This window comes from Chiloscyllium plagiosum, chromosome 48 (assembly GCF_004010195.1).
Source record: "Chiloscyllium plagiosum isolate BGI_BamShark_2017 chromosome 48, ASM401019v2, whole genome shotgun sequence".
NCBI lineage: Eukaryota > Metazoa > Chordata > Chondrichthyes > Orectolobiformes > Hemiscylliidae > Chiloscyllium > Chiloscyllium plagiosum.
This window is the reverse complement of record NC_057757.1, coordinates 1,554,770-1,581,449: the sequence shown is the minus strand read 5'-3', so window position 1 is coordinate 1,581,449 and position 26,680 is coordinate 1,554,770. Positions and strand designations below refer to the sequence as shown.

Here is a 26,680-nt window from a genome sequence, read left to right as displayed (position 1 = left end):
CTAGCATTTGGCTCCCTTATTTGTCATTCCACATTTTCCATTTCCACATTTCAGTGAGTCCTTTCTTGCTTCGTTGCAGACCGAAGCACATATGGCTCCTTTATTGGTCACAGTCAATTTATAATATTGCTCTAAATTCTCAGGAACCTGTGAAGCACAGTCACCTGTTGATTGCAAAAATGTACATTTTTTTAAAATGTATCTCAAACACACTAAAAATTGTACATTTATACAAGAAATACTTTGAGAGCTAATTTGTTATAACATTACTGGGAGGAGTGCACTGAAAATCAAGGTCCACTTCTCCAAGAGCCATGCCAAAAGAATAAACATTTATATAATCAATAAAATGGTCAATTTGTTTTTCATTATTGCTATGTAGAACAAAAGAGACTTTCATCAAGTCTCTTCAATAAGCTCAAAACTTAAACATTTGTTAAAGGCTAAGTGTATTCTTATAGTCAGTGACAAAATTATTATCAACTAAGCTACTGTGCTGACTTAAATCTATCCCCTTTAATCCCAAACACACAGAGGAATTGTGAGTAAAGAGATAGCAAAGAACCTGGTTGACCATGAGTCCAAACTAAAAGGGTAGAATTACTCATTTCTCACAGCACTTTTGGTTTCTTGTCAGCAGGACCATACAATTATTGGCTGCAGAGCATTGAAAGACCTTTAGTTCAGTTCGCAAGTCAGCCAGTCCATAGGCCTTACAATTAAATGAACAGATCAACTTTCAGAATATTTTGAGGAGATCAATGACATTGATTCCAGAAGCTTTCTCCAATTCTCAGAAAATACTGAGAACGTTACAACTATGGGGGAGGCCATTTTTGTCTTTGTTGGCACTCTGAGCACTGCCCCAGCAGACTTAACATCTCACCAACATCTTCATTTTGGACCACCCCTACCGGATGACCCTGTTGGAATTTGGTCAGTATCTAGTTGTGGCGATCTTTGCTCCCCATGAAATACCATGCTGCACGGTGACCTGGTTTTGCTGGGCCCAGAAAGGTTTTAGTTCTGGTTATGATGGCTCTTTAGTTTCCCTCATCACCACTAGCTGTTTTGGTTTTGCCAGGAGCAGATCTTTCTCTATGCACAGTCTTATATTGTCAGTGGTGACCAGAAGGGTGTCAAGAAAATTTAAAACCAGAATGCATTCTTTCAGTGCTGGCTCCCTTAGTAGTGTATCTGCCAGTGGGAGATATTGAAGGCATCCACATTTATTACTTGGCCTCCTGGATAGTGAGCTGGAAATGTGTTGCTGGAAAAGCGCAGCAGGTCAGGCAGCATCCAGGGAACAGGAGAATCGATATTTTGGGCATAAGCCCGAAGATTCCTGAAGATTCCTGAAGAAGGGCTTATACCCGAAACGTCGATTCTCCTGTTCCCTGGATACTGCCTGACCTGCTGCGCTTTTCCAGCAACATATTTCCAGCTCTGATCTCCAGCATCTGCAGACCTCACTTTCTCCTCCTGGATAGTGATCCAACTTGTAATTATATTCACTTAGGATGAGAGCCCACCGCTGAATTTGACCTGAAGCTGTGGGCAGCACAGCCTTGTCCTCTTTGAGTAGCCCTAGCAGGGGTTTCTGGTCAGTTACTATTATAAATTTATGTCCATAGAGGTATTGATGGATTTTTTGCACACCAAAGATAATCACCAAACATTTCTTCTCTATCGGAGAGTATTTGCGTTCTGCATCACTGAAAGTCCAGGAAGCATACCTTATTGGGTGTTCCACTCCATTGGGCCATATGTAACTGAAATTTAATGTTGAATCCCTGAAACTGTATGGGGAGACATTGCATGTCAGCACCACATCTCGCTTGGGACAGCGGTATGCCACCACCTTAGACAATGATAGCTGCTTCTTCACTTCCCTAAAAGGTTACATCTTGACTCCGAGATCATTTCCAAGGCTGATCCCTTTTCAATAGCAGATGTAATGGTGCCAGAACGGAGGCAAGCTTATGTCTGAACTTTCTGTAATAATTACCAATCCAAGGAAAGACCTAAGCTCCAGTACAGATGTGGGAGTCAGGGAACCTTTGATCACCCTCACTTTATCTTCCAATGGGTGTAGCCCAGTCTTGGCGACTCTATGGTTAAGCAGATCATTTGTGGTGCCTGGAACACATATTTCTTTCAAAGGTATATGCCCACTTTGTAGAAATATCAAAGTTCTCTAAATGCTTTTCTTGGTCTTCCTTTTTAGAACATCATTCAGATAAATGATGACCTGGGGTAGATCTTATAAAATGTTTTCCATCATGCCACTGAAAAATGGCACAGGCTGGTGATACCCCAAATGACATCTTGTATATTGGTACAAACCCTTATGGATATTAATTGTAGCATACTTCTGGGAATCCTCATCTAACTGCAATTACAGGCATGCATTTGATTTGATTTATTATTATCACATGTACCTCGGTACAGTGAAATGTTTTGTTTTGCGTGCAGTATATGCAGGTCATACCATACAAAGTGCATAGGGTAATAGAACAGGGCAAAGAATGCAATTTTATGGCTGCAGAGAAAGTGCACAGAGAGTGAGATCAACATTAAATTTAAACTTTGAGAGGTTCATTTATTTTCATTAGAAAAAAGGAGGGGGGGACCTGATTGAGGTTTATAAAATCATGAAGGTTATAGACAGGGTGGATAGAGACAAGCTTTTTCCCAGGGTGAAGGATTCAATAATGAGACGTCATGCTTTCAAGGTGAGAGGTGGAAAGTTTAAGGAGGATACATGCGGCAAGTACTTCACACAGAGGATAGTGGGCGTTTGGAATGCGTTGCCAGCAGAGGTGGTAGAGGCAGGCACGGTAGATTCATTTAAGATGTGTCTGGACAGATACATGAGTAGGTTGGGAGCAGAGGGATGCAGATGCTCAGGAATTGACCAACAGGTTTAGACAGAGGATTTGGATCGGCTCAGGCTTGGAGGGCTGAAGGGCCTGTTCCTGGGCTGGAAATTTTCTTTGTTCTTTGTTCATTCAGAAATCTAATAACAGCAGAAAAGTAGCTATTCTTGAATCTATTCATCCGTGTACGCAAGAGGGGAAAGATATAAAAGACACCTAAGGGCCAACTTTTTGACGCAGAGGGTAGTATGTGTATGGAATGAGCTGCCAGAGGAAGTGGTGGAGGTTGGTACAATTGCAACATTTAAGAGGCATTTGGATGGGTATATGAATAGGAAGGGTTTGGAGGGATATGGGCCGGGTGCTGGCAGGTGGGACTACATTGGGTTAGGATATCTGGTCGGGTTGGACCGAAGGGTCTGTTTCCATGCTATATGTTTCTATGACTCTATGACTTTATATCTTCTGGAAGACAATATGATGGGATGACAGTGGGTTATGATGCTCTTGGTTAATTTCCCAAGGCAGTGGTAAGTATAGATGGAGTGAATGGGTGGAAGGCTGGATTGTGTGATGGACTGGGCTATGTTCACGACTCTGTAGTTTCTTGCAGTCTTGGGAAGAGCAATTGCCAAACCACACTGAATTTCCTTAGCATTCTGAGGAAGTAGAGATGTTGCTGTGCTTTCCTGACCATTGTATTGTTGTGGGTGGGAACAGGACAGATTGTTGGTGATCATCAGTCCCAGGAACCTGAAACTCTGGACCAGCTCTACCTCAGGCAAAATTGAGGACTGCAGATGCTGGAAACCAGAGTTTAGATCAGAGTGGTGCTGGAAAAGCACAGCAGGTCAGGCAGCATCCGAGGAGCAGGAAAATCGACGTTTCGGGCAAAAGTCCTTCATCAGGGATGGACATGATGAAGTGCTTTTGCCCGAAACGTCGATTTTCCTGTTTCTCAGATGCTGCCTGACCTGCTGTGCTTTTCCAGCACCACTCTGATCTCTACCTCAGCATCATTGATGGCGACATGGGCGTGCCCTAGTACTCCATTTCCTTCACTTTGTTGACATTAATGGAGAGCTTGTTTTATACCATACCCCTTACAACCCAATCTCTTTCCTCTACTCTATCTCATCATATACAGCTTCATGAAGGACAGCCCCCTGCCAGCTTTATCTTTAAGTCTTCTTGGGGGATTGGGTATTTATCCAGGTGCGGGAAGCAGTTTACTATTTGTTTGAAAAGGCCACAAAGGTGGACTGACCCATCAGGCTTCACAATGGCTATGACAGATACTCCCCATTCCACAATCTGTACTCATTTGATGCATCCTTTGCTTTCAACCTCCTGATTTCTGCCTCTACTTTTGCACGTAAGGCAAATGACATTGGGTGGGCCTTGCAGAATTGTGGAATTGCTTCCTGGTCAACGTGCAAGCTGGCCTTCGTTTCTTCAATAGTCTCCAGACCTTCCTGAAAAATGTCTGGGTATTTAATTAGGACTTCACTCAGGCAGCCATTTTCTAATCAAAAAATGTTGAGCCCACCAAGGTAAATCTTTCTCAACCAATTCCACTCCATCAGGTTTGGGCCCGAGGTTTTACTACAACCAGTGGTAACTGAACCAGTTCTTATAAGAGACTGGAACCAAAGTTGTACCATTAATCTGTAAATGTTTCTTGATATAGGTTTTATGGAATCCAGAACGAATTTTGCTAAAGACTGGTTCTGCAATCACCGATACAGCCACACCTGTGTCAACCTCCGTTAACCAGTTTATTTGGATGTTCCTAAGCGATTTAACTGTTCCAAACCAGATATGGGTGGGATTTCCAGGATGTGCACTTTCTTGGATACTGGTCTATGAGTTCTCTTACTCAATTCAAGCTAAGTGTGTCTCTTTTAGCTGTGTTGAGTCCACACGCCGATAGCAACTACAATGGGTTACTGGTCTGGATCCAATAGAAACTGTTAACCGTTTGTCCAAGGCTTAACTTTGTTTTGGGATTTTGCTGTGGGCTGAAAAGTCCCTCCGTTCAGGATATGTCCTAAATGAGGCTATGCAATTGCGTTCATTCAAGTGGTGTCGCCCAAACTCAGTAATCCTGAAGAAGGTGTCCACTACCAACGGCATGCCCTGTAACTCATATGCGGTACTTGCTGCATTTTCTTATGACAGAGCCAATTGTGGTCCCCCTGTTTGAAGTCCAGTTAGGCTGGTAGGTGCATTTGATGGTTACATCATTAATTCCACACACCAAAGGGTTTCTCAGCCACTCATTAAAAATTAAACCAAGTCTTCTTAACCTAATCAAAAATAACAACATGAATTCCCCTGGTTCTTGATCTACTGAGTAAAATTGATAGCGTCTCAGAATTAAACGCTTGGGGTCGTAATATTCCTTAACTAAATCCATCAACTCTTGAAATGTTTTAGTATCTGGTGTCTCAGGAAACATTAGGCTGTTAATAACTGAAAAAGCTGTGTGTCCAAAAGCTGTCAGTTGCTTTTCATCTGTCCCAGTGTTATTTACTCAGAGAGAATAATACATCCTTTCCCTATTATGGCCCCAGTCTTTGATGGCAGGGTCAAATGAGTCAAGCTTCCCAAATAACAGCATGATGCCAGAAATGCTTATCTCAGCTTAAAGGTGATCGTTGTGAATGAATTTCGTCAGGAATGTGCTTTTTTTCTCTCGTTGCCACTGAAATAATTCCACAGCGGCTGTTATCCCATCACCGAGCCATTCTTTATTTTCACATGCACCGTACTGGTCCAGCTTCCTCAGAGCCAGCTCTCAGAGTGAACAGAACCTCTGATACCCCTACTTATATCTGTCAGCTAGAACTCTCTGACCGAAGCAGGTTAAATGCCCAATTAGAGAACTCCTATTTTATGAGATCCATCTGGCTGACCTTGTTACAATCACTACAAGGGTGGTGGCAGCAAATCTATGAGTTGGATCTTACACCTTGATGAGTTATGGTGAGGGTTCCTCTTACAGCATCTGGAGGCCCTCTTAGATTAGATTACTTACAGTGTGGAAACAGGCCCTTCGGCCCAACAAGTCCACACCGACCCGCCGAAGCGTATACCACCCAGAGCCATACTCCTACATTTACCCCTTCACCTAACACTATGGGCAATTTAGCATGGCCAATTCACCTAACCTGCACATTTTTGGATTGTGGGAGGAAACCGGAGCACCCGGAGGAAACCCATGCAGACACGGGGAGAATGTGCAAACTCCACACAGAGAGTCGCCTGAGGCGGGAGTTGAACCCGGGTCTCTGGCGCCGTGAGGCAGCAGTGCTAACCACTGTGCCACCGTGCCTTATTGGACGATTACTGCAGGGTAACTGTTCCCCACATTCTGCAGGGCTGTGATCTCTATTTAACCCAAACGTTTAGAATCATGGAAACATCCATCATAGAAGGAGGTTATTCAGCCCCTTGTGCCCTGAAGAGAGTGATATTCAATTAGTCCCATTGCCCAGCTCTTTCTGCATAAATTCAGTTTCTTCTTTCACATGTTCACCCAGTTTGTTTTAAAAGTTATCATTGATCACATTTGCTTCCTTAGTGCAGAACGGCATTCAAGATCATAGCAAGTCATAGCAGAAAATATATTCAAAATTTTCTTCTCTAAGTTCCTGCTGTCAATTGATTTATATCTTCATGCCCTACACTCCCAATCCCCCAGTGGAAAAAAGTTCCTTTAAAATGTCAGAAGGGTTAAAAGATGTTATATCCCGAACAGATTATTCTTTGTTCGGACCACATCACCGATATTGTAACAGGAAAGTACCACAAATGCATCTCTTACCAATTACAACTGGTTCTTCAACTTTTACATGGCCAGGGTCAAATACGAATCCAGTGCTGTTATCTAGAGTTTCAAAGACAACATTATGTGAATCACTTCTCATTACAAAGTATCAGAGGATAGTTCATACTCAAACCCTTCTGGACCAAGAGTATTCAGATTTTGGTGCAGAAATTATATTAGCATTAGTATATTAACACAGAAATGTTCCCTCCACACTGTGCCACCAGACCCTCACAGAACACAGAGATCTAAGTTTCCATTACATTGTCCCAACAAATATTTCCTCATTTATGGTTCTCACAGGTAAGATACCAAATAGAACTCCTGATACACCAACAGTTCGCAGTCTATGACTCACAACCACTGTGGAGGTTGCAAAAACAGTTGAATGTTATATAGACCACAGCTGGTGGTCTGCATGGTAGCTCAATTGTTACGGTGCCATGGATCCAGGTTTGATTCAAACCTTGGGCGACCATCTGTGTGGAGTTCCACATTTTTCCGGGGTCTGCATCAGTTTTTCCCTGGTGCTCTAGTTCCCTCCCACAGTCCACGATTTGCAGGTTAGCTGGTTTGACCAGGATTAATTGTCCCATAGTGTCCAGGGATGTGCAGGCTAGGTGAATTAGCTATGATAAATTTGGGATTATGAATAGGATGGGTTGGGTGCTCTTCAAGAGTTAGTGCAGATGTGATGGACCAAATGGTTTCTTTCTGCACTGTAAGGATTTTGTAATTCTGTGACACTGTGTGAAGTTCTGGTCACCACATTATAGGAAGGATGTAATTGTACCAGGGAAGGTGCAGAAAGTATTCATCATGATTTTGCCTGGGACTGGAGTAATTCATATATGAAGAGAAACAAGATGAATTGAGGTTGTTTTCTTTAGAGCAGAGCAGGCTTGAGGAATCTGATTGAGGTGTGCAAAGTTATGAGGGCCATAGGTAGAGTAGATAAGAAGACACGTTGTCCCTTAATAGAAAGGTCAATAACCATGGAACACAGTTAAGGAACAGCAGAGGATTTAAGGAAAATGATTTTCACCCAGAGGGTGGGAAGTACCTTCAACTCTTTGCCTAAAAGGGTGGTCGAGACGAAACATTCAAGACAATTAAAAAGTATTTAGGTGGGCACTTGAAATGCCACACCCCCAAACAAGGTCATGGGCGAAGTCATGGAAATGAGATTAGAATCGATAAATGCTTGGTGACTGGTGCAAACTTGATGGGCTGAAGTGTAATTTTTCCAAGCTGCATATCTAATGGAGTTGCAAGAAATAAAATCATATTAAACTCTCATTCTATTAGGTCGTCCTGGCTTTGCATGTGGAAGTCATGTCTCACGAACTTGATTGAGTTTTTTTGAATATATAACAAAGAGGATTGATGAGGGCAGAGCAGTAGACGTAATCTATATGGACTTCAATAAGGTGTTTGACAAGGTTCCCCATGGTAGACTGGTTAGCAAGGTTAGATCTCATGGAATACAGGGAGAACTAGCCATTTGGATACAGAACTGGCTCAAAGGTAGAAAACAGAGGGTGGTGATGGGGGATTGCTTTTCAGACTGGAGGCCTGTGACCAGTAGTGCAACACAAGGATCGGTGCTGGGTCCAGTACTTTTCGTCATTTACATAAATGATTTGGATGTGAACATGGGAGATAAAGTTTGTAAGTTTGCAGATGACACCAAAATTGGAGGTGTAGTGGACAGCGAAGACAGTTACCTCAGAGTACAATGGGACCTTGATCAGATGGGCCAATGGGCTGAGGAGTGACAGATGGAGTTTAATTTAGATAAATGTGAGGTGCTGCATTTTGGAAAAATAAATTAGGACAAAACCTACACACTCAATGGTAAGGTCTAAGGGAGTGTTGTTGAACATAGAGACCTTGGAGTGCAGGTTCATAGCTCCTTGCAAGTGGAGTCACAGATAGATAGGATAATGAAGAAGGCGTTTGGTATGCTTTCCTTTATTGGCCAGAGTATTGAGTACAGAGGTTGGGAGGTCATGTTGCGGCTGTACAGGTCATTGGTTAGGCCACTGTTGGAATATTGCGTGCAATTCTGGTCTCCTTCCTATCAGAAGGATGTTGTGAAACTTGAAAGGGTTCAGAAAAGATTTACAAGGATGTTATCAGAGTTGGAGGATTTGAGCTATAGGGAGGGTCTGAATAAGTTGGGGGTGTTTTCCCTGGAGCATTGGAGGCTGAGGGGTAACCTTATGGAGGTTTATAAAATCATGATGTGGATAGGATAAATAGACAAGATCTTTTCCCTGGGGTGGAGAGTCCAGAACTAGAGGGCATTGGTTTAGGGTGAGAGGGAAAAGATATAAAAGGGACCTAAGTGGGGGGGTGTGGAATGAGCTGCCAGAGGAAGTGGTGGAGGCTGATATAATTACAGCATTTAAAATGCATCTGAATGGTATATGAATAGAAAGGGTTAAGAGGGATATGGGCCTAGTGCTGGCAAATGGGATTAGATTAGTTTAAGATATCTGTTCGGCATGGACAAGTTGGACTGAAGAGTCTGTTTCCGTCCTGTACATCTCTATGACTGTATGAGTCTATAATGGCAAATAACCAAACAGAACACAAACTCTCAGCTTTGGACATTTTGATGAGCTGTTATGGCTCTGATTGGACATGCCGTGACATATCTATGCATCTGGAGTGACAGTGATGTAGACACACCCTGATTTAGTCACTGGTGGCAGCCTAGGAACTGATTAACTGGAATTTTCATCATAAATGTTTAATAGGTATACATTCTTGCAAAGATACATAATCTTTAATGATTGTGTCCTTAATAACTATTTGCTTGTTCATAATTTAAACATCACTTTAAAAAAAGAGACACAAAGTCAATGCTTTTCGTTTTGCACCCCTCCAGACTTGTATGTCAGGATCAAAACTTGGAAACACTAATTTAGCCTGAGAGGAGGGTGCTGACTGGACCACAGCTGACGTAGAATTGCAGCAGGAACTGCTAGCCTTCAAAAACAGAAACAGCAGGTCTGGCACTGAAAACCTTAACTCTGTTTTCTCCTCACAAATGCTGCCAGACATGCTGAGCTTCTCTGTTTTTGTTTGTTTCATCCCCAGCATTCGCAGTTTTTTTTTTATTTTAGTGTTAACTGTTGAATCTTGGTTAGCTGGAAAACCTCAGCCCAGGCAGATTGGGTCCCCATGGCAACACTGTGACAAGTCAGAGTCGACCGATCTGATCAAAGTCTTTTCAGTTACTAAGATTGACAGTTAACAGCTCCAATCAGCATCCGTTTTACTGTACGAAATAGGCTTCCCTTTCTAAATTGGATTCCTTGCATAACAATCCTGATAAGAGCAGCCCGAAAAACGTCAACATCATGCCTCGATTTGCTTAATGTTACGATACTGCCCTAATGCAGTTTCGGTTTAATTTGGTTTAATTTCATTTTCAACAGTTAACGTAGATCATATTGGAAATGCTTTTTCACACTAGTCTGCCAGATATTCCTAGAGAATGCATAGTACTTATTTGAGATAGAGTAAAAAATGTGCCTTTCCATACTAAAACTGTCATCACTTACAGGATCCGGTTCCCTCTATTCCCTTCCTAGTCATGTCTTTGTCCAGGTGCTTCTTGAATGCTGCTATTCTGTCTGCTTCCACCACCTCCACTGGCAACATGTTCCAGGCACTCACCTCCCTTTGTGTAAAAAACATGCAACACACATCTCTTTTAAACATCCCCCCACCTACCTTGAACCTGCGTCCCCTGGTAGTTGACCCCTCACCCTGGGAAAAAGCCTCATACGGCCCACTCTATCCATGCTATCCACAATCTCATAAACTTCTGTCAGGTCGCCCCTCAACCTCCTGCATTCCAGTGAAAACAAACCCAGTCTATCCAATCTTTCTTCATAGCTAAAATCCTCCATACCAGGCAACATCCTGGTAAACCTTTTCTGTACCCTCTCCAAAGCATCCACATCTTTCTGGTAGTGTGGTGAGCAGGACTGTGCACAATAATCCAAGCGTGGCCTAACTCAAGTTGTATAAAGCTGCAGCATAACTTGTCTATCGTTATATTGAATGCCTCCAATAAAGGTAAGCATGCCATCGACCTTTTAACTACCTTATCTACCTGCGCTGCCACCTTCAGTGATCTATGGATCTGCGTACACAGATCAATACTCTTAATAGTTCTACCATTCACTGTATAAGTTCCACCTGTACTTGACCTTCCAAGATGCATCACCTCACATTTATAGAGATGTACAGCACAGAACCAGATCTTTCAGTTCAACACATCCATACCAACAGATATTTGTCCGGATTAAACTCCATCTGCCATTCTTTTTGTTCATGTCTCCAACTTACCCATATCCTGCTGTATCCTCTGATAATGCTCTTCACTATCTGCAACTCCACCAATCTTTGTATAATCCACAAACTTACTAATTACACCACCCACGTTTTCCTCCAAATCATTCAGACCACGAAAAGCAGAGGTCCCAATACTGATCCCTGTGGAACACCACTAGTCACAACCTTCCATTCCAAAAAGCATCCTTGCACCACTATCCTCTGTCTCCTATGACTAAGTCTATGACTAAGTACTGTATTCATCTTGCTAGCTCACCCCTGATACCATGCATCTTTTGATACCAGTCTACCATGAGGGACCTTGACAAAGGTTTATTGAAGTCCACGTGGACAACATCACTCATTTTCCCGCATCAATCATCTTCGTCAGCTCCTCAAAAAACTCTATCAAGTTAGTGAGGCATGACAATCCTCCGCACAAAACCATGTTATCTATTACTAGTAAGTCCATTTGTTTCTAAATGCATATACATCTTGTCCCTAAGAATCTTTTCCAATAATTTCACTACCACTGATGTGAGGCTCACAGGCCTGTAATTTCCTGGATTATCCCTGTTACCCTTCTTAAACAATGGGACAACATTGGCTCGTCTCCTGTCCTCTGGGACCTCATCTGTGGCCAAACAGAAATACAAAGATGTCTATCAATGCTCCAGCAATTTGTTCTCTTGCCTCCCTCAATACTCTGAGATAGATCCCATCTGGATCCAGGGACTAACCTACCTTAATACTTTTTAAGAAACACAGCACCTCTTCCTTTTTAATAGCAACTTGGCTTGGAAATTCAATATTCCCTTCCCTGAGATCATCCTTCACCAATCCCTTTGGTGAATACTGACACAAAGTATTCATTTAGGACCTCACCTACCTTTTCTGGCTTCACACATAGATTCCCTCATTTGCCCATGAGAGGGCCAACCTTCTCCTCAGCTACCCTTTTGCTTTTCACGTATACATAAATAACTTTGGGATTCTCTTTGTTCCTGTTTGCTAATGAGTTCTCATGCCCCCTTTTAGCTCTTCTAATTCTTTGCTTAAGTCCTTTCCTACTTTCCTTATATCCCGTCTCAATGCCCATCCTCCTAGACCTTACGAATGGATACAGCTCGGGTTAGATACCAATGAATCTTCTCCTACATTACCCATCAATCACACAAGGGGAAGGTGCAGCACTAAGTTAGATACAGGAAACAACCTCCTCTGCATTCCCACAGCAAGTCTGATGTATAATGGCAGCCTTGTGTATTGTTAAACAATGGTTTGAACCTGGTGGTCAACATGGTGTTAAAGATCACCCAGCATAACAGATTCCACTGTATTTACTGAAGCTGAAGATTTCTGATTTAGGAAGTGAAAATTTTACTTGTCCCTGTTTATGTTGGACAGGTTCAACAGCTGTTAAAAATTACAGTACTCTCTTTGCACAATTTCAATACTCCTGGAACATGTATAGTAGTGGTTTTGGATAGAAACTATCTTTATACAACAGTTTTAAAGAGCTGCATCTTTTACCCATTGGGATTTCATGTTTGACTCCTACCTTGTGTTGCATTGTTGCAAGTTGTTTCTTTCAGTTTGACTTCAATGTCTTTAATTGTCTCAGAGAGATATTCTGGAGTAAGCTCTGCTGGATTGGTCATGTTGATGATAACGTCATGATCAACAATGATGCTGCCATTCCTATGAAGCAAAAAGGAAGACCCATTAAACTCAATGAAATTTTGTCCAACTTATATACACTGAAAGCTGTAGCTATAACTATTTGAGCTGGGTAGAACAGTCTTTACTTTGTCTCAAATGTGTACTGTACATTCTTCACAAATATCTGGCAGTGCAATATGTAAAAGAATTTTCAATGGCATTGCTTTTGAAGTTGAAGAAGAGGAATGTTGTTTTGGATGAGGCTCTGTCAGTGATAGCATGCCACCCTCAAAAGGAGCTGCAACCTCAGGTTAACAACTCCTTCAGCTCTCTTGCAGTACTGCATGCAAACATACAAACATAGGAATTAGAAGCAACCATAGGCTATTTGGCCCTGTTAGCCCTCTTTGCCATTCAATACGATCATAATTAAACAATTAATGGGATTAACATCACATTCTAGCCTCAATAAAAATTGATTCCCTTGCTATTCAAGAATCTATTTACTATATCTCCACTGTGTTCTGGGGGAGAGAATTCTAAAGACTTATGACCTCCTAATTGAAACATGCTGAGAAAATTAAGTCCTCTTCATTTCTATCTTAAATGGAAGATTCCTTGTTTTTAAGTAATTCCAGTCTTATTTACAAGGGTAAATGTTATTTCAGCTCCAATAAGGTCACCTTCCATTCTTCAAACTCCAATGAATACAGGCCCCGCCTGTCCAACCTTTCCTCAGAAGATAATTTCCACCCCAAGCATTGGTTGAGTATACCTTTTCTGAACCGCTCCTACTGCATTTATATCCTTTCTCAAATAAGGAGACTAAAACTGTATCCAGATGTGGCTTCACCAATGTTCTATACAACTGTAACAAAACATGCCTTCTTTCACATTCCCCTTGCAATAAGTAACATTTCACTTCCTTTCCTAAACATTTGATGTACTCACATACTGAGTTCTAGCAGGACATCCAGATCCCTCTATTTCCCAAGGTTTTGCTATCTCTCTTCATTTAACTAATATGCTGATTCTGTATCCTCTTGCTAAAGTAGACAAGTTCACATTTTCCATTTTTATAATCTGCCAAATTATAGCCAGCTTTGCTTAACTTATCCAAACCCTTTTGTAGAATCTTTGGATGGAATCTACACGCCCTGAAAGGTGTGGGCTACAGCAAGAAATTTGTGAAAATTAGATCAGATGTTGAGCAGGGCCCACCTGATGATCGAAATATTGCATTCTCCCTGGACATCCAAGATGTCGAGAAGAGATTCTCACTAGTGAGTGGCCAGAGACCTATTAACTGGCGTTATCACTCATTATCATCCTCAATATGAATTAATCTCACCTCATTAACAAGCATTCTTCTATCATCCCACCTGCTGGATAGAAACTAGGTGCTGAGAATTTATGACATGAAAGTCAGAGGAGCTACCATGCAACTCCAGCTTTTTGCTTCTACCTCTGGACCTCTATCTCAGACAGCTAGCACCAATGTCTCAGGGCATGCTCTGTGGAATGTTGTGCGCAATTCTAGTCTCCCTCCTATTGGAAGGATGTTGTGAAATTTGAAACGGTTCAGAAAAGATTTACAAGGCTATTACCAGAGTTGGAGGATTTGAGCTATAAGGAGACATTGAATAGGCTGGGGCTGTTTTCCCTGGAGCGTCAGAGGCTGAGGGGTGACCTTATAGAGGTTTGTATGGAATGAGCTGCCAAAGGAAGTGGTGGAGGCTGTTACAATTACAACATTTAAAAGGCATCTGGATGAGTATATGGTTAGGAAGTGTTTAGAAGGATATGGGCTGGATACTGACAAATGGGATTAGATTAGGTTAGAATATCTGGTCAGCATGGGTGAGTTGCACCGAAGGATCTGTTTCTGTGCTGTACATCTCTTTGACTCTATGACTGTATGAGCGGTGATCGCACTAACCACGCATTCACAAACATTGGCTCTTCACGCTTACCAGCCTCATCGCACCCTCAAGACCACTCTGAACCACTTAGAGTATGCTTTGCACTGCCAAGCTGTGCTTTGGAAAACACCAACATCTATCATTGAAATAGTTGTAAAGACATCTGGCACTTAGGGACAGGCATCCAGCTCTGATCTGCTCACTTTCCCCATTAGTGTTCACTCACTTTGTGCCTATGTGGATGTCCCAGCACCCTGCCCTCCCTCGACTTACTTTGCCTTTCTGTGCTTTTTCCACTTCAGCTGCATTGTAAACATTCACAGTACTGAAACCATGACTTGCTATTGAGTGTAGATACAAAGCCAGACAATTTGTCCTACTTGTCAGCAGTCATCAGTCAAAAGGGTGGACATGTAGCTGTGTGGCACTGTGCTAGGTCAGTCTCTCACACCTACAGAATGTTGCAGCAGCCTTCACTACAAACAAACTGCATGTGCATAAACGAAGTGACCAAGTCTCAAATTTGAAGGAGAGTAGTCCTCAGTCAAATTGGGAGGTGGGAGAGGGGTGGATGCTGCTCCTACTATCAGTCAGGGAATCCAAGTACAGTCAGTCAAGAGTTTGGGTGCAGTCAGTGACCTGCTTGAGGCAGTCAGGGTCAGGTTCTGCTCTGGGCAGTGGACCATAATCATTCCATGCAAGCAGGCAGGGGATTAGCAGATTATCAGACAGGAGATGCACTGTGAACAATCAGGCATCTGATCTATCATTGGTTGGACTGTCAAATGGAAAGTGATATGACCCTCAGTGGGCAGAGTCCATACTTTTCCTGGTCAAAAATGTGAGATGAACTCCTGAGCAACCAGAGGCCCTTTAAGGGGTAATTGCCTCAATCATACACTTGCAGCATATAGCTTTACCTAATTTGCAACCACACATTATGCAAGTAAAATGTATGCAGTGTACAACTGTGTGGTGTGCAAATGCCGGTCATTAGCCAAGTCCACCATGTCATTAGTCCTTGTAGATTTAAGGATAATCATTTCTGTGAAACAGAAGTAATCACAGGTGAGCTTAAACTAGGCATCTGCAGAACACAAAGCTAATGCAAACCCTCATGCTAGTGTTCCATATTGTGTGAAGAATGGAACAACACTCAGTACTCCAGCTATGACCTAACCAAAGTTTCTTACAGCTCCAACGTGACCTCGTAGAATCTATACCATCGGAAAGGCAAGTGTCCCATATACCTTCTTAACTACATTATTAACCTGTCCTCCTGCTGCTTTCAGGAATCTGTAGACAACTACCCCAAGATCTCTCTATTCCTCTGAGCCTCCTTGTGTTCTGCCATTCATTCAGAACTCCCTTGTCTTGTTACTTCTTACAAACTACATCATCTCACACTCTTTGGCGTTAAATTCCATCTGATTCTGATCTGCCCATTTGACAAACCATCTACAGCTTCCTGTAATCGAAGATCTTCTTCCACACTATTAACCTACCAACCAATCTCATGTCATCTTTAAATTTATTTCTCATGTCCCAACCTTCACATCTATATTGTTTATATGTCTCACAAGTATTAAAGGACCCAGTACTGATCCCTGTGGTATACCAATGGACACCACCTCCAGTCACACAAACAGCCTTCTACCATCACCCTCTGTCACAAAGCCAATTTTGGATCCATCTTGCCAAGTTACTCTGGATCCCATGTGCTTTAACCATCTTTATCAGTCTCCCATGTGGGATCTTGTCAAAAGCTTTCCTGAAATCCATATAAACTACATCAATTGCACCACTCTCAGGTACACACTTGATCATCTCCTCAAAGTATTCAATCAAATTTGTTAGGCATGATGTCTTTCTGTCAAAATACTGCTTACTATCCCTGATGAAAGCTTAACCCTCCAAGTAGAAATAATAATAAGTAAGTAATTATTAATTCAGAATTTCCTTGTAATTTTCCTGCCACTGATGTGAGACTCACTGGACTGTAATTCCCTAAATTAGCATCCTTCCTGAAAATTGGAATCACATTAGCTGTCCTTGAGTCCTCTGATACTTCCCCAATGACCAGAGAAGACTTAAAAATATGGGTCAGATCCCCTGTAATTTCCTTCCTCACCTCCCACAGGGTGTCAATTAGCTCAAGAACTTCATAGTCCCTTTCACCAAATTCTATGCATCAATCGTCTGTCTCCCAAATGAAGACAATTGTGAAATACTCATTTAAAATCCTACCTATGCCCTTTCACTCCTTGCATGATCACCCCTTAGTCCTTAATTAGGTTCTACTTAATTTTACCCAATAGTGTTTGTTCATGCTCACTCTTTGCTCTCCAGCTGCCATCTGAAGTTCCTCCCTGCACTTGGTATTCTCCACAAGGGCCTCTGTTGATTCGTTCCCTTTGTATCTGATAAAAGTCTGTCTTTTCCTTCTCACTCAGTGCTGAATATTCCTAGACATCCAGAGCTCTCTGGGTTTGTTACTAAAGGAAACAAAAACAGGAATTGCTGGAAAAGCTCAGCAGGTCTGACAGCATCTGTAGAGGTAAATCAAAGTTAATGTTTCGGGTCGAGTGACCGTTCCTCAGATCTGCTCTCTTCACAGATGCTGCCAGGCCTGCTGAGCTTTTCCAGCAGTTTCGGTTTTTGTTTCTCATTTCCAGCATCTGTGTTGATTGGTTTTTATTCACCTGAAGGGAATACATTGGACCTGTACTTTCCCAATGCTTTTGAATGTACCCCCATTGTTCTGCTGGAGTATTTCTTACAAGTAGCTGTGTCCAGTTTACTTTGGTCAGCTCCTGCCTTATTTTAATAAAATATGCATTCCTCCAATCTAAAACCCCCATTTGCAGACTACCGTTTTCCTTTTCCATAACAAAGTTAAATCATACTGTGCTGTGGTCACTATCACGTAGCCACCTCAAACACATGTCTGGCTTAATTTCCCAGAATTAGGTCCAGCACTGCACGATTTTCTACGTGTTAGGACACAGAATTATACAGCATAGGAATGGGCCTTTCAGCCCATGGTGTTCTGCCAAACGTGAAGCCAAATTAAACTAATCCCTTCTGCCTGCCCTTGGCCTGTATCCCTCCATTCCTTGCATATTCATGTGCTTATCTAAAAGGCTCAGAAATGTTCCTGTTGTATCTAACTCTAGCATCACTCCTGGCAGCATATTCCAGACTCCCGCCACTCTCTGTGCAAAGTACTTGGTCCTCACATCCCCTCTAAACTTTCCCTCTCTCACCCTAAGTGCATGCCCCCTAGAATTAGATATTTCAACTGTGGGTAAAAGATTCTGCCCATCAACTCTATATTTCTATCTCACAATTTTGTAGATTGCTTTCAAATCTCCCCTCAGCCTCTGCCGCTCCAGAGAAAATAGCCTTGGTTTTTCTAGCCTCACCTTATAGCTCATAACCTCGAATCCAAGCACCCATCCTGGTAAACCTCTCCTTCACTCTCTCCACATCCTTCCTGTGATGTGGCGAATAGATTGAATGCAACACTCTGAAGTGTGGCCTTACCAAAAATCTTATAAAGCTGCAACATGGCATCCTGACTCTTGTACTCAATTCCCCGATCAATAAAGGCAAGCACCCCATACACCTTCTTTACCACCCTATGTACTTTCACGGCTACTTTCAGGCAGCAACGGACTTGGACACCAAATTCTCTCTGTGTATTGTATATTGACATAAATAGCTCACCTGAATGCATTTTAAGAAATCTGTCCCTCTCAATCCTTAACACTATGACTATACCAATTAACTTGGGGAAGTTGAAATCCCTAATAAAGTTAGGCTATTATTATTATCATTACACACCTCAGTGAATTGTCTACATATTTGCTCCTGTATTGCCTGTTGGGGATGTATCATTCACTCCCTCCCTCCTTACTGTCATAACGGACACCTTAAGTAATAATGCACCTCCTCTTTTACTGTATCTTGCCTGAAGATCCTATGATACGGAATGTAAGCAGGCGGCAAAGACGGCAAATGCTATGTTGCCTTCACGCTGCTAGAGTTCAAGTCCAGGAGCAGGGCTGTGTTGCGACAGTTGTACAGAGCCTTTATGAAGTCGCATCAGGAGTATTGTATGCAGTTTTGGTTTCCTTATCTGAGGAAAGTTGTTCTAGCTATCGAGGGAGAACAACAACGGACTGATTTCTGGGATGGCAGGACTCATGTATGAAGAGAGACGAGATTGGTTAGTATTATTTTTACACTAGTTCAGAAGAATGAGAGGGCATCTCATCGAACAAAGAACAATGAACAAAGAAAATTACAGCACAGTAACAGGCCGTTCGGCCCTCCAAGCCTGTGCTGAATCAAATCTTCTTTTTAAACCTGTCACCTATTTTCCAAGGATCTGTATCCTTTTGCTTCCTGCCCATTCATGTATCTGTCTAGATACATCTTAAATTATGCTATCGTGCCCACTGCCACCATCTCCACTGGCAACGCGTTCCAGGTACCCACCAGCCTCTGCTTAAAGAACTCTCCATGTGTGACCCGTGGTAACTGAGTCCTGCACTCTAGGAAAAAGCTTCTTGCTATCCACCTTATCTATACCTCTCATGATGTTGTAGACTTCAATCAGGTCCCCCCTCAACCTCCGTCTTTCTAATGAAAATAATCCTAATCCAGTCAACCTCTCTTCATAAGTAGCACCCTCCATACCAGGCAACATCCTGGTGAACCTCCTCCTCACCCTCTCCAAAGCATTCAAATCCTTCTGGTAATGTGGCGACCAGAACTGTACGCAGTATCCCAAATGTGGCCAAACCAAAGTCCTGTACAACTGTCACATGACCAACTCTTGTATTCAATACCCTGGCCAATGAAGGAAAGCATGCCATGTGCCTTCTTGACCACTCTACTGACCTGCGTTGCCACCTTCAGGATACAATAGACCTGAGCACCCAGATCTCTCTGTACATCAATTTTCCCCCGGGCATTTCCATTTACCATATAGTTCACTCCTGAATTGGATTTTCCAAAATGCATCACCTCGTATTTGCCCAGATTGAGCTCCACCTGCCATTTCTCTCCCCAACTCTCCAATCCATCTATATTCTGCTGTATTCTCTGACTGTCCCTTTCACTATCTGCTTCTCCACTAATCTTGGTGTCATCTGCAAACTTGCTAATCAGACAACCTATACCTTCCTCCAGATCATTCATGTCTATCACAAACAACAGTGGTCCCAACACGGATCCCTGTGGAACACCACTGGTCACAGTTCTCCATTTTGAGAAACTCCCTTCCACTATTATTCTCTGTCTGCTGTGCCCAGCTAGTTTTCTACCCATCCAGCTAGTACATCCTGGACCCCCATGCGACTTCACTTTCTCCATCAGCACAAATCAGTAACCAGTGACACTTAGAAAATTTTCAGGTCAGCACAAATCAGTACCATGGGAAACCTTATCAAACGCCTTACCGAAGTCCACGTATATGATATCCCTCATCAATCAAATTTGTCACATCCTCAAATACTTCTATTAAGTTGTAAGACATGACTTTCCCTGCACAAAACCATGTTGCCTATCACTGATAAGCCAATTTTTCTTCCAAACATATAAAACTGTAACTGGACCAGCTTAAGTCAACACAAGATGGATGTTCCAGATGACTATGAATTCAAGAATCAGGGATTAAGTCTAAGGATAGGGGATAGGTTATTTAGGACGGAGATGACGAGAAATTTCTTTGTCCAGCAAATGGAGAACCTGTGGAATTCTCTGCCACAAAAAGCAGTTGAGCTCAAGATATTGAATGTTTTCAAGAAGGAGTTAGATCTGGTTCTTAGTGCTAAAGGGATCAAAGACTATAGGGAGAAGTGGAAACAGGATACTGAATTGGTTGATCAGTCATGATCATCTTGAATGGCAGAGCAGGCTTTGAGATCTGACTGGCCTACTCTTGCTCCTAATTTCTATGTTTCTATCCGATAGCTACTGGTATAAAGACAGCTATAGGTGGGCTTGTGACCATGCGGCATATTTGGCAGCTTCTCAAGTTCAGGGGGAGGTACCTGGATAAAAGCATTCCGTACCGGTAGTGGTTCTGGACTTCAGACATAACGAGCTCGAACTTCTGCCCATGCTGGCTACAACTCATACACTCCTCTCCCATACATTCTAACCACATTATACTTGGTAGATGAGACCCAGCCCTGGGGAAGGCTAGCCTTGATTTGGCTTTGAATAACTTGTGTTACAGTGGGCTTTCCTGAAAATAGGCAGCACAAGTCTCTCACTGGCTCACAGCCGGTAGGTCAGCTCCCCGATGACACAGCAAGATTCCATCCAAGAAAGTGAGGATTCAAGAGTATACCAGCTCTTTCCTTTCCTGAGACCCGTTATGACAATATACAATGGTAAGGAGTATTTTGAAGCAACCTAGTGAGTTACAGGCTGAATCAGTATTACCTTATGCTTGTGATCTTCACTCCTGCGTATCCCTCTATATCTTTATAAATTATATCCATCTTGAAAAGAGAAAACATGACAGAAGATTGTGATTGTAAATGTACTTTTAACTTAATTAAAAGAACCCAGTTAACTAAGTTAATCAGAATGGTATCTCCCCATCATCCCACCCCCTTGAATCTCTGCTCACAACTGTGTTGATCACATTGAAAGTTTGGAGACTGGCATTATGCCAAAGAACTAAAAGAGAAAAATCTTAAGACCAATGTTCTGGAAAGGTGCTAGTCAAGGCAATTGTGAATTAATTTCAAGTCCATACTGGATTTGACCATTGGGGAAGTGTAAATTACATGTGGTGAACACATTAAATTTGGCTTGATCCACATTACAGTTATTAAATAATTTTCTTTTTAAGAAATAATGGTGCATGAATCAAGGGCATGGATTGGATATTGCATCTGTAGATTTTCAGAAAGCTGGATAAGAGATTTCAACCAAAGTAGAATCAGCATTATTCAAGCAATCAGACCTTCGTCAGTGGAGAGATGGCTGGAGAAAAAGGATAAGTTATTTGTTGTTGATTGGGAGTTTATAATCTATTTTCAGCAAGACCTAAATGATATAAATTAGTAGAAAATCAGGAAAATGAATGAAAGCTGTTTGCAAGAAGATTTAGAAAAGCTCATGGATAGATGGATAATTATGAAAAGGCATTCGAGTGAGAGAAACATTGAAGTCAAATACCTTGTTGTGGTTCTGTTCGCCGAGCTGGAAGTTTTTGTTGCAAACGTTTCGTCCCTGCGGCAGGGACAGACTACTATAAACACCGGAGGAAACATCAAAGAAGCGCTTCGCAGGAGGCTCCCAAGCACTGATGATGTCGCCTAGCCAGGGGACGAAACGTTTGCAACAAAAACTTCCAGCTCGGCGAACAGAACCACAGCAACGAGCACCCGAGCTACAAATCTTCGCACAAACTCATATACCTTGTTGAAAGACCAAATTCAAAGGAGATAAACACATAGTTATAAGGACTGGGAGAATCTATACAGAAATGGCTGTAAAAGTGAAGTTCTCAGAGATCGTATATATTGGGGCAATGAATATGAAAGCAAAGTAGCAATGTTGAACTGGTGGAGTAAAATTTGCAGTCCTGCTTACCAACCTGTTGTTTGAAAACACTCTCAAATTGTTTGAACTCAGGGGATTTGGTGTTGTTCAACTCTTTTGTATAACTCTGACTTTTTATCTTGACTGAAACTTCGACATTGGCTTTAACAGTGTCTGTAAAACATCAAAATAGAGTTTCATTAATCATTTCTCAGGCAAAATCTTACCTCCGAGGGGGATAAGGAGAATTTTTTTCATATAGGGAGTTGTAATGATTTGGAATGCACTGGTGGATTGGAAGATGGATTACATAGTTGCTTTAAGAATTGGATGCATCGTTGAAGATTAAATTTTTTTGCAAATCTGTTGTAGATAGGGGATTTCAGCTCTATAATTACATCAAGTCATCATAGAATCACTACAGTGTGGAAACAGACCCTTCGGCCCAACAAGTCCACACTGACCCTCCAAAGAGTAACTCACCCAAACCCATTCCTCTATATTTACCCCTGACTAATGCACCTAATCTACACATCCCTGAACACTATGTGCAATTTAGCATGGCCAATTCACATAACCTGCACATCTTTGGATTGTGAGAGGAAACTGGAGGACCTGGAGGAAACCCACTCAGACACAGGGAGAATGTGCAAACTCCACACAGACAATCGCCCGAGGCTGGAATTGAACCCGGGTCCCTGGTGCTGTGAGGCAGCAGTGCTCACCACTGAGCCATCATGCCACCCAAGTCTGAAATAATGGAAGAGGAAGATGATCCTAGCAAGATGTGTGACAAATACAGGGCACTCACCTGACAAATTGTAAGTGTAGACAAATACCTTGGGACAGATTGGGACTTTACCATGAGTATCATTCAGCAGTAAGCAATAAAACCTACTTGAGAAAATGCTACTTATAATTAAAGTGACTGTGCATCTAACCCTCAGGAAGAGAAAAGAACTGGGAGGTGGGAGAGGTATATTAGCAGCAGCCAGAATCACTTTGAATCAGACTGGGAGAGCAGACAACAGTGGGAATTAGGACTCAATGAGGGATATAACTTCTAAAAATATGTAAGATATTAAAAATATTTTTCTAGTATACATGTGTGGGAGATTTGTTATAACCAAAGCAGACATCTTGTCACATACTACAAACCTGGAATCCATTTTAAATCTCATATTAGTGTCTGTTTGTGAGGCTCAGTGAGATGGTTGACCTTGCAGCTGTACTAACATTCAATAGTGAGCTCTTTCCCAGCATGGGAATGCTCTTCCTTTACAAGAATCTATTGTCATACTAACGCTTGCTTATCAGCTACTAACTAGCACTATCCAGACACTACGTGACTGAGGCTAGTGACTGGGCAAAGCGCCTATTTACTCATTATACTATAGTTAACAGTTTGCTAATTGTTAAATGATTGTAACCTGTATAATCATACAACTCTCTGAATCTCGTCGGAGTGACTTGTGACCATTGGGTCGACTTGTCTCTCCCCGCGAGGTCACGAATAAACATCAATAACTCAAGGCTTGTGTGGCATGATTCATTTTTCTTTAAATTAGACCGCTACGAATGAGTCACCCACTGCATAATTCTTTTCTGTCCCCAACAACATGCCACTGCCAAATGTGTTGAGATTCTCCAGCACTTTCTATTTTTGTTTCAGAGCTGCAGCACACACAGTTCTTCTTCTTTTGAAGAAGCAGGCAGTCAGCCCCAGAGTGCATCTCACTTGAGGACAGCTTTTCCATGTGGGAATATGGTGAGATTGGTAGATCCTTTGGGGAGTGCATTCAGAGCCCAAGGAGGGAGCAAGGATGCCACTGAACAATGTCAGAGGAAAATCATATCTGACAGGTTTGATTGAGTTTATTGTGTAGGTGACTCGATGTGTAGGTGAGGGTGTGATGATGCTGCAAGGTTCCACTGTCCTTGGTTTTTTTTCAGAGAGTCGTAAGAGCAGTGATTCCGAAAAGTCTACGTTTGAAAGGTTTTAGGGTCAATTTGATTATATCTAACAAATACTGCCTCAGGCAAAGGACTTTCAAGTTTAAAAAAAATACTTGTACAATGAAAGAGGAGTGGCCCATTCTCCCAGCTCAGCTTTTCTCTGGTTTGGTTTTTTCAGTAGTCTGGCTGTTCACTAAAAGTAGGCAGTCAGTGAGGATGCTGGTCCAATAAACAGCTCCATGGAAGAAAGTGTTCCATGCTGAATCTCTCTGCCATCTCTCCCTCTCCTCTAAGAACCTGTGTTTGATTTTACCTTTTTTTTTCTAAGGGGTGTTTATGGGGATTGTTAAAGGAATTTGGAACAGCATCATTAAGTTGGGATAATTAGTTAGCTTTATTAGTTGGGGCACTGAATACAGAGCAAGGAGGTCATGATGGAGCTGCACATAATGTTAGTTCAGCTACATCTGGATTACTGTGTCCAGCTCTAATTGCTACACTTTAGGAAAGATGTGGCTGTACTGGAGAGGGTGCAAAGGAGATTCACCAGAATGTTGCTACACCTAGAGTGTTTCAGCTGTGGAAGAGAGCCTACAAAGGCTTGCCTTACAGACTGTTTTCCTTAGAGCAGAGAAAGCTGAGGAGGTGAATCTTTTAGATTAGATTAGATTACTTACAGTGTGGAAACAGGCCCTTCGGCCCAACAAGTCCACACCGACCCACCACCCACCCAGACTCATTCCCCTACATTTACCCCTTTGTCTAACACTACGGGCAATTTCGCATGGCCAATTCACATAACCTGCACATTTTTGGACTGTGGGAGGAAACCGGAGCACCCAGAGGAAACCCACGCAGACACGGGGAGAATGTGCAAACTCCACACAGTCAGTCGTTTAGGCGGGAATTGAATCCGGGTTTCTGGCGCTGTGAGGCAGCAGTGCTAACCACTGTGCCCACAATCTGATTGAGGTGTACAAGACTGGGGGACATAGATAGAGTAGATGGGAATCAACAATCAGGGACATGGATTTAAGGTGACGAGCAGGAGATTTAGAGGGGATATATGGAAGAGCTTTTCACCCTGACAGCAGTGTGCATCTGGAACTCACTGCCTGAGTGGGTGTTAGAAGTGGGAACTAGCCAACATTTCAGAAGTATTTAGATGATCACTCAAAGCATTGTAGCATAGAAGGCTATGTGTCAAGTGATGTTAAAGGAGACAGATTTAGATAAGTACTTGATAACTAGGGCAGAAACAATGGACTAAAGGACCTCTTTCCTCATGGTAAAACTCTGACTCTATGACTAAGAAAGCTATGAGCAGAGGCTGCTGGAATACAAACACGGCAGGGGACACATCGATTTGTTTGAAATTTGAGTTCGAGCCGGCCTAGTGTACTGTGATTAATCATAGGCAGTGCTACAACAGAATAATGTGCATCTTGGTGCAGATGCAATGCAAATTCATCAGAGTGACATTGGATTTCATCAGAATGACATTGGACATTGGATTTCAACTGAAATGATGGGATTTGGTTTCACAACCTTAGCTTGTGTTCTTTGGACAATTAAAGAATAATCTGACTGAGGTGTTTGAATGTCAAAAGGGTTTTGAAGTATTTCTAGAGAAACTATTTCCTCTACTGGGGCAATTGGAATTAAAGGGGGCATAATCTTCCAATATGAGCCAGAATGTCCAGAGGCAAAATCATGAGGCATATCTTCACACACAGGGCAGTCAAAATCTGAAATATATCCCTGCAGTCGGTGGTAGATATTGTGAAGGCTGAGATGGATGTTGTCAGGTAAGATTATCGAGGGAAATGGAGCAAACACAAAAGAAATAGCATCAAAGAGTAAAATTTTAAAATTTAACTCACCAACTTTGATGGTATCTGCTACAAATTCACAAAACTGTCCACTGAAGTTCTCCTTGCAGTCACAGCTTTTTCCGTTCCAGGTGCCTCCATTCTGGCATGAATGTGTTACTTCATCAGAGATAATTATAGTATTTTCAAATATCGCATGGTTATTGACAAGGATCATCATACAAGAGCATTTAACTTTTAAAATTTTCTGATTTCTGTCTCTCTCTGTTGTTGGAACATAATCGCATTGAGTCCTTATTCGATGGACATCCTCATTCTCTTTTACATAATCACTTTGCTGTACATCTATGAACTTGGTTGAATCTATGGTTGTTGACCTGCTGTTTGGTATTGGAGGGTATTAGATAATGGAAGACAAAATGGATAATACAGGTCAAACTGAGCAAAACTGGGGTGGGTGGGACCCAGGGAGATAGTGAGGAAAGAGATCAATCCGGGACTGGTACAGTTGAGAACGAAGGTGAGTCAAACAGTCAAGGCAGGCAGGGACAAAGTAGAGAACAAGGTAGGACTGATAAATTAAACTGCATTGATTTCAATGCAAGGGGCCTAACAGGGAAGGCAGATGAACTCAGGGCATGGTTAGGAACATGGGACTGGGATATCATAGCAATT

General features: G+C 42.2%; 2 protein-coding genes across 2 annotated transcripts in view; one reads left to right on the top strand and one right to left on the bottom strand.

Annotated features, from left to right (window-relative positions):
- On the bottom strand, positions 1-26,229 carry LOC122544377 (mucin-3B-like). Its single transcript, XM_043683621.1, has 6 exons — positions 26,057-26,229; positions 22,273-22,391; positions 21,108-21,166; positions 12,626-12,765; positions 6,709-6,771; positions 1-164 (listed from the first exon to the last, which is right to left on the bottom strand). The coding sequence occupies exons 1-6, from the start codon at positions 26,223-26,225 to the stop codon at positions 1-3; spliced, it is 714 nt and encodes a 237-aa protein (XP_043539556.1). The 5' UTR covers positions 26,226-26,229.
- A 183-nt stretch (positions 26,230-26,412) lies between these two features.
- The window catches only part of LOC122544376 (mucin-3B-like), a 57,494-nt gene continuing 57,226 nt past the window's right edge, over positions 26,413-26,680 (top strand). Inside the window, exon 1 of the mRNA XM_043683620.1 lies at positions 26,413-26,458. Within this exon, the coding sequence (XP_043539555.1) occupies positions 26,413-26,458 (46 nt within the window). The remainder of the gene's footprint in view (positions 26,459-26,680) is intronic.

What these genes read in the sequence shown, in the direction of transcription:
- LOC122544377 (XM_043683621.1), bottom strand. Translation starts at nt 26,225, where the DNA reads ATGATGATCCTTGTCAATAACCATGCGATATTTGAAAATACTATAATT. An exon ending in AGAGTGTTTTCAAACAACAG is followed by an intron (nt 21,167 to 22,272) that starts GTTGGTAAGCAG and finishes TCTCTTTTCAAG; the next exon opens with ATGGATATAATTTATAAAGA. An exon ending in GTGAAGATCACAAGCATAAG is followed by an intron (nt 12,766 to 21,107) that starts GTAATACTGATT and finishes TTTGCTTCATAG; the next exon opens with GAATGGCAGCATCATTGTTG.